Raw genomic sequence first — 13197 nt, forward strand, 5'->3', positions numbered from 1 at the left:
AAAACGGTTGCGTGTCATGCGGCGGTTTTTTGTCAAATTTGAACAAATCTTTATTTGAGTGGATGAGTTCACAGTATTCCCAAAGGAATTGGTACCTAATGGAACTTTGGTGCATAAATTGATATGACCAACAACTCTAATTTGCATCTGTGGGCATCAAAAATAACTTATGAAATGCGTTTAGTCATTTTTCTGATGAAATTTGTGTTTTGACATTGTTTGTTCAAAATTCAAGCCGCCCAGATGAACTACCTTAGTTTCACATTCCACACTGTCTTGACAAATGTGTCCTTTTACATCCTCAGACAAGCAAAACGCCCATAAGTAGTTTTCCAAGATGATTGACCTTCTTCAGCCTTAAAGATGTTTGCAAGATCCCAAACCACCGATTGGCATTTTTTAAAATTAAAATTAACAGCACCATTTATATATTTTTCTGTTTCCAAGGTCGGTCAATTAATGCCATATGAGTGCTAGGATGATTCATCTCATAAAGACAGCAAAGGCAACCAGTATGAGGTAAAAGTCGCCACACCACCAAAATGTTTTGTTCCAACATACGTCAAAGGCAGCGAAGGGGACCTCTTACTTAGAGCTTGTGTACTTGGTCACTGCCTTATAGTGTCAAACACCCTACTGTCCGGAAAGCTTTCCAACAACTCATCCAGTAGAACAGTGGAGAATTGATATCACTTATAAAACTTATTCTTATTGAATTATATATAGTGTATACTGTGTTTTTTATGTTACAATATTATTAAATATGATATTTCTGTTTTGTTTTGCATTGACTTTTTGACCCCAATAGTAACAATAATGTTTCTTTCCACCAAAAAAACAGAAAAACAAAAAAAAAGATACATAAATAAACAACAACAGGTGGAAAAGGACCACATTCAGTTTGAACGCACTGCTCCTCCATGTGGCCTAAGATTAATTTAACAATAACTATCGATATGTAGCTACACGATACTGAAATGCAAGACTGCTCTCATGCACTTAAATTACCGGTAGGTACATAATTATACTAATAATATAATAAACAAATTGTGTAGATAAAGCGCATTTTTTGAGTCTAAATAAATGATTGGGTTATAGCATGCTAAGTTAGCTAGGAAAGCTACCTAATATTGATCAACCGCTTTTTGAGAGTACACTCCATTCTGCAGACATTTGTACGGGCACTTTTGACATCACCAGTAAATGTGTCTCGTCCAGACGTTCCACTTCCCCTTATGAGTACCGCCTTATGACACCAGCCCCTTGTGAGTAGACTCCTCCAGCACTTCGCTCTTGAATTATAACTGATCACGATAAAGGATCGAGGAGGAGGACTGTGGTTGGTAAAAATTAATTCCATTCGTTGCATTTTAGTCGCTATAAACAGTTGACATTAGAACCTTCACCACCCCTACTGGACAAGTGTTTCTTTGCCCCTTTGCAATACGGAAACTTGTAGTTACTGGTACTTTTTCATTAACTCAAAATTTTTTTGCTTGTAATGACACTTAATGCCACCCCTAGGTATTGCATACACATACGGCATACCGTTGATTGGAAATAGTGTGGTTGTCCATCCGTCCGTCTATCCGCCAGTGCGCACAATAACTCTCAAACATGAGAAATTTTGTATATATAGGAACGGAACGTGTTAAGTACTTGGTACTTTCGGTATGTAGATCCAAGTAAGGGCCTTTTGAATTTTGTTTTGTCTGTTCGTCCGTCTATCCGATAGTGTTTCCGCCAGGTTCCTCTTGGCCCAAGGAAGAACTGTAGTAAATTTGGTTAGGATCTTGAACCTTTGGTATGATAAGTACTATAACCCTAGTAAATTTGGTTTTATCCGGTCGTCCGTCTGTGCATCAGTAGCATGAAAATTGTCGTTTGTAACATTTAGCAGTGCTGTATTATAGCTATGGTTTCTTCTGAATTCGCACACTGGAACGTAGTGCGCCAAGTTCAAGGTCATTCAATTCGGTTCTGCTTGTCGACGGAAACAGGTCGGTTAAATGAACCTGATTCTGTGAAACGGACCTGTTTCTACCCAGCAGACCTGTTCGTTGTCGATACAAACTCGTTTCTGCTTAACCTATTTCTGATATAGACATTTGTTTCCGTTCACAAACAAAACCGAATTGAATGACCTTGAATCTAGAGCATGCGCAGATCTCAAAGTCCGATAAAAGAGTCAGGTTCAGATACGAGGATGTTTCGCATGGTCAGTTACTTGTGTATAAGGTTGAACCATTTAATGCAAGTTAAAACAAAAATGAATGGCCCGAGGCTCTTTGACATAGGTGTACAGTACAAAGAGACGTGAGTCCATCTAAATCTAGATGAACAGACAAGTATTTTATGCTTTCCAGTAGCAAAAGAGGCGTGAATGCTTATTTATCACGAAGGGGGCGACAAAAAAATCAAAACAACCTGACCTTAAAAGAAACAGAAACCAAAAAAAAAACTGTCTAATGTCTATGCTCTTTTACAATACCAACGTTTTTCAGCATGTGCGCCATTCGCAGCGATAAAGAACGATGGCGAATTGTGACGCAATCTTTACTATATAGGGTTATAAGTAGGCATGGCAATTTTTTTTGATATATCGATAGGTATCGATAGTTATCGATATATCGAATAACAATAGGTACAGCTAAAAAAATCGATATATCGATAACTGTCAATATACTGATACTTATCGATATTTCGATAGTTATCGATAAGTATCGATAGGTACCGATATATCGATAACCATCGATATTTCGATAATTATCGGCATATCGATAAGTAAAATATATCGATAGGTAAGTACCCGATACTTATCGATAAGTAGCCTATAACTTTTGATTGAGAAGTCTGATCGAAAAAGTACGAATTGTTTTGGATTCTACGCACCAAAATTAATAAGAAAAAGTGTTTTCCCGAGAAATATTGGTGCAGTCGATTTTTGATAAAAAAGGAAGGTTTGTACACTGCCTTTTTTTGAGGCTCGAAAAAAACATTGTCTCAGATCGACCCGGAAAAAGAATTTTCTTATAGAATGTGGCCTGTAGAATCCATAATTTCAAACAGTTCCAAGATTGGGCTACTAGTTCAAAAGTTACGGCCCTTTGAATTTTCTTTCGAAATTGGTATCCTAAGTAGTCCATAACTTTTGATTGAGAAGTCTGATCGAAAAAGTACGAATTGTTTTGGATTCTACACAGCAAAATTAATAAGAAAAGGTGTTTTCCCGAGAAATTTTGGTGCAGTCGATTTTTGGTAAAAAAGGAAGGTTTGTACACTGCCTTTTTTTGAGGTTCGAAAAAAACATTGTCTCAGATCGACCCGGAAATAATATTTTCTTATAGAATGTGGCCTGTAGAATACACAATTTCAAACAGTTCCAAGATTGGACTACTAGTTTAAAAGTTACAGCCCTTTGAATTTTCTTTCGAAATTGGTTTCTAAGTAGTCTATAACTAGCCATGGGAATTTTTTTTGATATATCGATAGGTATCGATAGTTATCGATATATCGAATAACAATAGGAACAGCTAAAAAAATCGATATATCGATAACTATCGATATATCTATCGATATATAGATAACTATCAACATATCGATAACTGTCGATATACTGATACTTATCGATATTTCGATAGTTATCTATGTATCAATAACCATCGAAATTTCGGTAATTATCGGCATATCGATAAGTAAAATATATCGATAGGTAAGTACCCGATACTTATCGATAGGTGAAAACAGTTATCGCCCATCCCTAGTTATAAGCAAATCCAACTGCGTTTCAGTCAGTTCCAGTTTCAACGCGGCAGTTATAAATAGTTCGCGCTGTTATTTATTGTTAATTTAATTATAAATAAAATAACTCACGTAATTAAATTTACGTTACACTGCTGTCCAGTGTCTGGTAAGTGGGCAATTAGTAAAAGTTTATCCCAATAGATCTACAAAATGGAACAAGTGCAACAATTAATGCAAGAAATGAAAGCTGGTCAAGAATCAAGATGAGATGAAAGCCGGTCAACAAACCATGTAAGCTGGTCAGCCATCAATGAAAGCTATACACATGGTAACTTTTTTCTTTCCATGAACCCACTACGGCTGTCAAAAACAATCCATCTTTGTGTAACACAACAGAAATGAATACAGGGTTACAGCCCGATGTTCTCAAGTAATTTTAAATACCTGTTTTGACATATGAAGGGTCCAAATGTACTCTCCTTGAAATAATAAATCCAGTTATTACACCATTATATGTATTTGCCAAATTCACAAATGATTGATTTGAACAATTATTTAAATAAAACAAAAACAGGATATATCACAGTATGGAATCAAAATTATAATAAAATATTACGTGAAAACATCTTTAATATTTTGAAATTGACGAATGGCGAGATCAACGGGCAGATCAAACTTAAAATTTGTTAAAGTGTCCAAACTTTGTAGGCCATCAGAGAATCCTATAACATTCTTATTAAACACAAAACACATCAACCGACTAAGTTTACCAGTTTTAATCATGTAGCTCCATGGCTGATAATGCATGTCGACGAGGGCTCTACATTGAAATATCAGACTTAACCAAGTAACTAGTTTCTTTGCGCTGCAATCGAGTTTATTAGACAACTGAAGGCAAGACTTTGACACTTACTTTAAAGCGGCGCAAATAAACGCCTTAAAATGAGAATCATAACTCCGTTTATACAAGGAATGTGTCGCGATTATGTTTCCGATAATGCTCAACATATTTTGCTTATTTGAATTTGCGGAAGATCCGGCGATATCGAGATTAAAGCTTTGAGACAATTTTCTAGCGGGCGTCGAATTGAATCGTTCTCCATTCTTTAGGTGATAGTAATAAACGATTATCTCCCAGGCGTGTATCGGGGTGTCGCAGACTTTGAATTTACGAGACAAGCATCCGATAAATGGCACAAGGCTGTGGCTTTGAACCTCGGCGACGACGCCGTGTTGCATGAGATCGCGTATGCTTGTTGCTAAATACTTTCGTACTGCCCTCGTCACTTGCACGTTACATAAAGCGGTGGAAGATTCACTGTCGCTGCTGTAGTTACCCTGTTCGACCGACTTACTGACTTCGGTGGCTTTTGCCACTTCGACCACTTTGGCTATGGCAATCTCCATTTTCGCTCGTAAATCTCTGCAATGACAATTGTTGAAAATACCAGGCGTTCATTCATCGGACTTACCCCCAATGATTACATTTCGTGGTTGTCTTCAAATTGTTCTTTTTAAATTGGTGAGACCCACAACCCAGCTGCAACATGGCAAACATTTGCAACAAGGCAGCAGTTCGTTGGATCATTCCAGCAGAGCTCGCTTTGTATTTCTTTTCTACAGAATGACGCGCACATCCGCACGAGCATTTTGTGTTGGTTTTACTGTCTGCTTGTAGATAACTGATAAATCTCTCCAAATCTGCTACTTGAGTCTTCAACTGGGCGACAAGATGTTCTTTCATACGTAAAGGGGTTACTAGTTGACCTAACGCAACGTCTACCTGTTGCTTAACATCTGCTGGCGTCAGCTAGAAATTAAGGGTAAAGTTCGGTCAGATAATTTGTCCGTTGGTCTTGTTGCCAATGAAAAAAAAACATTTATACTGTTGAAGATTTCGCATAATTTACATACATGTAAGCAGACATGAAAACATCACGTTTTATTATGGCTCGCTAAGGCACCAGGGGGCGTGAAAGCGCGCGACCTACACATATGACATAAGGGACTTTGTAAGCGACATCCAAGAAAGACGGTCGATAGTTAGAGCAATGTATAGAACAGGTACTGCTGAATAAACGCCGATTAAATTGTATAGTGTTTAATTTAGGGGTGTACACTACCTCTTATCCATTTTAACTCGCTAATTTTTACATCAGAAGACAATTACATTAAAAAAATGATTAACGAAATTTGCGCCGCGAAAAAGGTGTTGTTTGTAACGTGGAGTGCGATCCATCTCCCTTGAGAAGCAACAGACAAGTGACAAGAGCAGAAAAATTTGGATTAATTTAGTGAAAGCACAATGACGTTAGTAAAAAAGTAAAAAAGATGCATTTAATTAAAATGAGAATGCAACATGCATGTTTGTCAAGTATTAGGAGACTCGTTCCAATATTATGGTGGTATCGGGTTTCAGACAGTCTGCAGAAATTCGCCGATGTCACGCCTCCCAGTCTGCACAGCATTCAATAAAAGATTTTCCTCAACACAGGTCAAGAATCGTCACATCACCATCAAAACCACAAAACAATGAATAGGTTTCCATGTAGACGTTAACAAATGACATTAAAACAAATAAAAAATATACAGGGTGTTCTATTTAAAAAATCCGTTATTTATTGACACCATAAAAATGGAACACCCTGTACATTAAAAAATAAATTCTGTAGATATGCAACTATCTATAAATAGTTGACATGTGCTAGGAAAGATCGACGCACTGTTGTAAGGACCCTGTATACAGGCTGATTTTAATGTAAATGCTTTCGTAAATAATAAAGTTAGCAGTGCGCATGCGCAAAACCAAATTTTGAAACTGGTTTTGGTAGATTTGCTCCAAGTGCCTATGTACCAAATTTCACTTGAATGCTTTGGTAAATGAAAAGTTGGAATTGCGCATGCGCAAAACCAAATGTTGAAGCTGGTGTTAGATTTGCTTTTATTCCAAGCACCTCTGCATCAAATTTCATTTAAATAATTTCACAAATAATAAAATTTGCATTGCGCATGCGCAATATCAAAATTTGAAACTGATGTTAGATTTACTTTTATTCCAAGTGCCTATGTATCAAAATTCATTTAAATGCTTTTGTAAATAAGAAAGTTAGCACTGTGCAGGCGCAAAATAATGTTTTGAAAACCTCTCAAAATCAAAAATATCGGTACATACGCAATGCTTGCGCCCTTGCAATGCTACGGTATAATAATAAATGTGCGCTTAATTTTAAAATTAGTGTACAAAACGACTGTGTAGAAATGATTGTTTCAAATGGCTCAGGATCCGCTATGATGCAATTATTGCCTTCCAAATCCCAAATTATATACGGGGTGTCAAATTTAAAACTTGCAGTCGGCCATATTTTCCAAACTAAAGAAGATATTGAAAATCTCGCAAAACCGTTTCGGGGGTATCGAGGGAGAACCAGAATAACGTCATGAGTGACAACCCCCCAGCACCCCTCTTCAAAAATCCTAAATGGCAACCCCATACTTGTGACGCATCGTTGGAAAACTACTGAAAAATGCTTTCCAGCGGTACCAATAGTCAATATTCATTAAGACAATTTAACAAAAAATTTAATAATTAACAGTATGAATAAGTGTATGATTGTAAAATATTGTGAAATAATAACCATTAGTTAGTTACTAAATATAGTCAGACACAATAATGTCTGACAAATCATTTTGTTCGTCCCTCATTGCTTTTTAATCTCTCAGGGAGAAAAAGTAACACTTTCGTCCCTTAAATGAATGGGTGATTTAATCCACAGAGTACACAAAATAATTTTTAGTTTATTCAATTATGTCCTCGGTTCTTTAGATAGACCTCTTCCAAATTCAATCGGAAAATGCTTTTAGGCAGACCATCTTTTACACACCTGAAAATATTTCTGCTCATCCAATTCCAAATTCATCCGCACTTTCAGCTCATTTAAAATAACCCTCTGACTTTCCAACACTACATCTTGAGGAACGTCCGCTTCGCCAGTTTCGAAAGCGTACCGCTCCAACTCGCTTAATTGTTTCTTTAACTGCTTGATAAGCTGTTGCTGCTGAACGCGTCTCAATCTCATAGTCTCGGCGAGATTCGCCTCGTCTATCTTGTCTCTCACCAGGTCGATATCGGGAATTCCTCGAAAGGCAAATTCCTCTAAGGCCTTCAGTAATTCTTGCTTATCAGATCTTGGAGCGTCGACTATTTGCCTTAACCGGAATTGCACCTGTTAATTAAATGTTTAAACGATGTGTATCATGATAAATGTTTTTACCTGAGCGAAATGGGTGGTTAGTGCAAAAAGCGAAGAGTTCAACTGCTCCTGTTCTTCCTCCAAACATCTTAACTTTTCTAATGAATCTAAGCTGGAAATCAATACAATTGAACGAAACATATGGACAATGCGTACTGAGGGACGTTACCAGTAAGAACAGTCACAGCGCTCTCTTTCTAGGTATCCAAAATTCGTAGCATCCTTTTCATTGTCATTCGGAGCTCCTAAGGGATCCCAACGTTCGCCGGTAGGTTCTTCGTCCCCAGGTATTACGTCTTCCATGGGCTTATTTAAAGGTTCAATTTATTGTAGTATTTATTTGGGTTTAATTAAATATTTGTAATCCATTTCTTCACAATTCTAAAAACATAAGTACTAAATGTAGAGGCAGGTGCATTTAAGATTCACTTTGATTCTTGAACGAATGACTTAAGACACCTTTAGGGGTGTAAAAGTAGGTTAAATAAATCACTTACTATTGCATATTTGGCAAATTGCATAAATAGTCAATAACTTGTTGTTGCCTTGTCAAACATCGGCATAATTAAAAAGTTGACAAATGTCAAAACATTCAAATAATTGCTGAATTTTCAGTGGGTGATGGACAGGGCCGGCTTGAGGCGGATGTGTGATGTGTTGCCTATACGTCTACAAACACGACCAGATATCCAAATTTAGCCGTGAAAAGTTGTATTGTTACCCACTGCTTTTCCAAATTCTTTCAAAACAGTAAGATTTTTATGGGTGTAAGGAGAAATCTTAAAAAATTTTCCACAGGCACGCTACTTTTCCCATTTAGTGACGAGGTACAATAAAGAATGACCAATGGGGAGTTGGATCAATCATTATCTAGAACACTAATGCGAATAAGTCTTTGCAAATTTAGGCATAGGGTTTATTCAGAGAGCAGGTTTCAGCAAATAGCTGCTATTTCACTATAAATACTTCAGTCGATAACGAAGTAGAGCTTTCTAAACGGATCGCCTTCGTAGCGAAGCAAACTAACAAACATAAATGAGCCTAATTTTTACTCCGCGGGTCCTCGCAGAAGTAATGCGGTAATAGCGCAAGATGTTATTAGACTCAAAAGGCAATTACGAGTTGTCCAAACGACTGTCTACACGAATTACGTTATCTCCGTCCACGATAGGGGTTAATTTTGCGAGCCATTGTGGCAGAGGACGATTCAAATGAAGTCTGGAAATAGATCCTTCCTGGACCACTCTAGTTACGATCAATAACGAATTATCACACTCCTTGGCTCCCAAGGTTATAGCAAAATCTTAAAATGTAACTATACAATGCTTGTTCAACGACGCAACTGGGATAAACAAAATGATCTGAAATCTGATGTAATTTTGAAGCAAGTTCTAACAAAGTTCTAATGGCCAAAAAAGTTGCAGAATAAACACCATACGTGGCAGTACTCAACTGGTATGTATAAGTTATGGGATCCGTAGATGATTTGTGATCTTTAGAGAAAATAAAAATTTGACGATACATTTGGCAAACGTTACAAGTAAAAACCATCTGAATTGCAGCAGCAATTGCACAATATTGGTTTGGGGTTTTGAAAGATGGCAAAATTTGAAAATTCCTCTTTGAAATCCTAGGAAAGCACCGAAAGACTTCGTTTAAAAACGAATCCGACGAAGAAATCACCAAAAATGTTATGCTTAGTAACAGACGATTAAGTGAACCGTACTGTATGGAAAAGAAGTCTTTCTCAAGCCCTTTCTAATGATGAAATTGAAGACTGGCTGTAAAATTAAGGTTATCAGGACAAATTATATTACAAAGAGACGTAACAGCTATACTTATGCAGATCTGTTGGTTTTGGCCTAATGTAAAATAAATAAATAATATGCAACACTTACTAGACCTACCTCCACTAACATCACTTTTATTGATAAAGAAACGGTTCAAAAAGCCTGCCAGAAAAAGCTTACGATTTTCGTTATGTCTGCTGTTTAATCTCATTTTAAATGATTCAATATACTACATTCCGCAATGAGGCATAAATATAAATGATCAAAAAAATAATTTACTTTCCTTTGCATTGCATATACGTTTTAAAAACAGTATACATTAACTCCAATCAATTTTTTTATTTTGAAGTAATTATTAAATAATGTGGATTTTACTGTATAACGTTAGATATACATTAATAATTTATATCCAATTCAAAATCATATACGGAAAATTGGTCACAGCTTTATTTCGCAAATCTTAAGTAACCAATTGCAAAAAACCATAACAACAAATTTTCAATTTGATTTCTGATGCTCCTTTATACATTTTAAAATAGATCAGTATAATTAAACGAGTCAATTTGTTTCGCATGTGGAAATATTGCGATAGTAATCATTAATTCTGAATATTCATTTTTCGGTACCTTTGAGAGATTATTACAATAATTTGTTACGCAAATGATTGATTCGTATATAAATGCGGTTACTGTACTTCTTGATCATATGCACAGGTGAGCAGCTTAGATAAAGAAGAAAGAAAAAATAGCACAATGAAGCTTTTGATCTTTATTCTGTCATCTTTGATGTTCGTAAATGGTGTACGGCGATACTACCCTTATCAACAGTATGTGCAGTATCCAAGCTATTCAAGCTATACGACACCGCAACGATACTATAGCTCCTCGTATAGCCCATATGTTATCATACCATGGCAGAGTCAATTATACCAACAATTGACTCAATATCCGTATTCCATACCACAATATAACCAGAACCACGGAGGGTATACAGCGCATAAACCATCAGGTCATCATCCTGTACCTCACCCTCAACCAGTACACCCCCAACCAGTGCAACAGCCATCAGTACAACAGCCACAAGTAGTACAACAGCCATCAGTACACCATCCGCCAGTACAACAGCACCAACCAGTAGCATATCAACCAGTACAACAGCCACCAGTACAACAGCAATCAGTACAGCACCAACCAGTAGCATATCAACCAGTACAACAGCCACCAGTACAACAGCAATCAGTACAGCACCAACCAGTAGCATATCAACCAGTACAACAGCCACCAGTACAACAGCAATCAGTACAGCACCAACCAGTAGCATATCAACCAGTACAACAGCCACCAGTACAACAGCAATCAGTACAGCACCAACCAGCAGCATATCAACCAGTACAACAGCCACCAGTACAGCACCAGCCAGTAGCATATCAACCAGTACAACCAGTAGCATATCAACCAGTACAACAAATTGTCACGGCTGAACCTACTGAAGAACCCACAACACAAATAGCAGCCAGGAGCATTATGAGATTTTCTCATCCCCATCAAAATGCGGGTAGTAAGTACATATGGTAACGTTATTAATTATCTAAGTTGTGCAACATTTTTACATATATCTTTACAGGAGATGGTTTCCCTTGCAGGGTGGAAAATAGTGCGCATAGCGGAACGATATGCCAAGCAGAGTGCAAGCTCGGATTAGCACTGTTTGGGTACTGCAGTGGTGGTTTACAATGTTGCTTATGGATTTAAAACTTTTGATTGATAAAATGTATAAACAGTTTTGAACTTCAATATATTATATGTTGTCTATTAGTTATTCACAATAAATTGAGAAGTTGGCAAGTTAGATACTTCTTTGAGTGCACAAGTTGTTGGCATGATATGTATGGCATTGGGCCGCAAGATATTAGGACGCAAACATTGGGACGCCGACAATGGGACGCGGACATTAGGACTATTTTCATGTTCTAAGTATAGACAGTCATGTGTACGAGGTGAATTTAATTATTTCAAAAATAGTTTTTGGTAAAAGAAAAATCATATATATATATACAGCGTGGCAAGTTGACCTGCTCCCCATTTCATCCTACAGGAAAAATTAAAACATCCTCAGATAGATAATTAAAATATCCATCGGATGACATAAAAATACGCAACTGTGAGGTCTCATGCAAGCCTAAAAATTAAATTAAAGATCCTAAAAATTGGTGAAAACTGGTTGGTCATGGAGTGACGTGTCGCACTTGCAAAGAACCTACTAAAAAAATTGTTCCTTTGACTATCATATCACTTCAACCACGAAAGGGTGAAATAATTACACTATATAAATGATTGACCTATCAGCAACCAAATCACGAACTTCGCCGTGTACTATTCCCAGCATAAAACGATTTTACAATAAAGACATTTTCTTCTGTAGGTAGTGTAATTATTACTCATATTGACCAGTTTATTAGAGATGACAGTTAAATCTAACAATTAGGTAACTAATGTGGTAGGTAAATCATGACCAACCAATTTTTTACCAACTTTTTGGATTTATTAATTTTTACACTTTTAAAAAAGGGCTTAGGCACGCTTTTTTGGTGACATGATGCCGATTTTAATTATCTATCCGAGGGTGTTTTTATTTTTTCTTTAGCTTCATGACCTACACTATTTATGGAAGACGATGTAGGGGCACAAACTGGATCCATAATAAATACATTCCAATAAAAACCTACATGCAATCAAATTTTCATATTCTATTTACTTTATGGACACAATCGCCTTTGATGATTTTTACTTGGCCAATTATAATTAATATTTGATCCGGTAATAAAGCACTTGTATCTTATCACAGACTTATAATTCGCGTGTTCATAATAATAATGGAAAGTAATAAAGAAGGATCGTTTAAATTAAAAAAAACAAAGTAATTATTTTTTATCATTATTTTTCAAGCAATGCCTACAATGTACGAATCAAAACAAGACTGTGCTTACTGATCTGTTAATCGCCAAGCTAGTTAGCTTTTTAGTAATTTTGATTTATAGTACACCTTGTTCTGTTACCTATTGAGTTTTGTCGTAGCGTGTTATATATATATATATATATATTATAGTGTTATAGGTATGTTCTGTATTTCCGTTGAATAAATTAATTAATAAATGAGCAAGTTAATAGTTTCAAAGATCAACATAGAAAGAAATGAATAATGGCTGTGCCTCAACTCATGCAAACGCACACTTAATATCAAATATGTAACATTATAAAATCGTCTCTTCATAAAAGCTCTCACTATATATCTCATTTTTCATCTCGGGACTGTCATTTTATAGGTTTATTATTCCCATAAAATGACAGTCCCAAGATGAAAAATGAGATATATAGTGATAGCTTTTATGAAGAGACGATTTATATTTTATAATG

General features: G+C 36.3%; 2 protein-coding genes across 2 annotated transcripts; one reads left to right on the plus strand and one right to left on the minus strand.

The window, feature by feature from the left end:
- Positions 1-4242: 4242 nt before the first annotated feature.
- On the minus strand, positions 4243-8648 carry LOC116166152 (RUN domain-containing protein 1). Its single transcript, XM_031481009.1, has 8 exons — positions 8492-8648; positions 8164-8375; positions 8016-8106; positions 7626-7967; positions 5217-5554; positions 4658-5167; positions 4515-4609; positions 4243-4466 (listed from the first exon to the last, which is right to left on the minus strand). The coding sequence occupies exons 2-8, from the start codon at positions 8295-8297 to the stop codon at positions 4357-4359; spliced, it is 1620 nt and encodes a 539-aa protein (XP_031336869.1). The 5' UTR covers positions 8298-8375; positions 8492-8648; the 3' UTR covers positions 4243-4356.
- A 1848-nt stretch (positions 8649-10496) lies between these two features.
- LOC116166155 (repetitive proline-rich cell wall protein 2-like) lies at positions 10497-11598 on the plus strand. Its single transcript, XM_031481013.1, has 2 exons — positions 10497-11354; positions 11408-11598. Exons 1-2 carry the CDS (start codon positions 10537-10539, stop codon positions 11436-11438), a joined length of 849 nt encoding a protein of 282 aa, XP_031336873.1. The 5' UTR covers positions 10497-10536; the 3' UTR covers positions 11439-11598.
- Positions 11599-13197: the final 1599 nt, after the last annotated feature.

This window comes from Photinus pyralis, unplaced genomic scaffold (genome assembly GCF_008802855.1).
Source record: "Photinus pyralis isolate 1611_PpyrPB1 unplaced genomic scaffold, Ppyr1.3 Ppyr1.4_LG3a, whole genome shotgun sequence".
NCBI lineage: Eukaryota > Metazoa > Arthropoda > Insecta > Coleoptera > Lampyridae > Photinus > Photinus pyralis.

Excerpts from the sequence above, each read along its gene's own strand:
- LOC116166155 (XM_031481013.1), top strand. The coding sequence starts at position 10,537 with ATGAAGCTTTTGATCTTTATTCTGTCATCTTTGATGTTCGTAAATGGT. Across the intron at positions 11,355-11,407 it reads GCGGGTAGTAAGTACATATG|GAGATGGTTTCCCTTGCAGG; the intron begins GTAACGTTATTA and ends ATATCTTTACAG.
- LOC116166152 (XM_031481009.1), bottom strand. The coding sequence starts at position 8,297 with ATGGAAGACGTAATACCTGGGGACGAAGAACCTACCGGCGAACGTTGG. Across the intron at positions 8,107-8,163 it reads CGCTGTGACTGTTCTTACTG|CTTAGATTCATTAGAAAAGT; the intron begins GTAACGTCCCTC and ends ATTGATTTCCAG. Across the intron at positions 5,555-7,625 it reads ATGAGCAGAAATATTTTCAG|CTGACGCCAGCAGATGTTAA; the intron begins GTGTGTAAAAGA and ends CTTAATTTCTAG.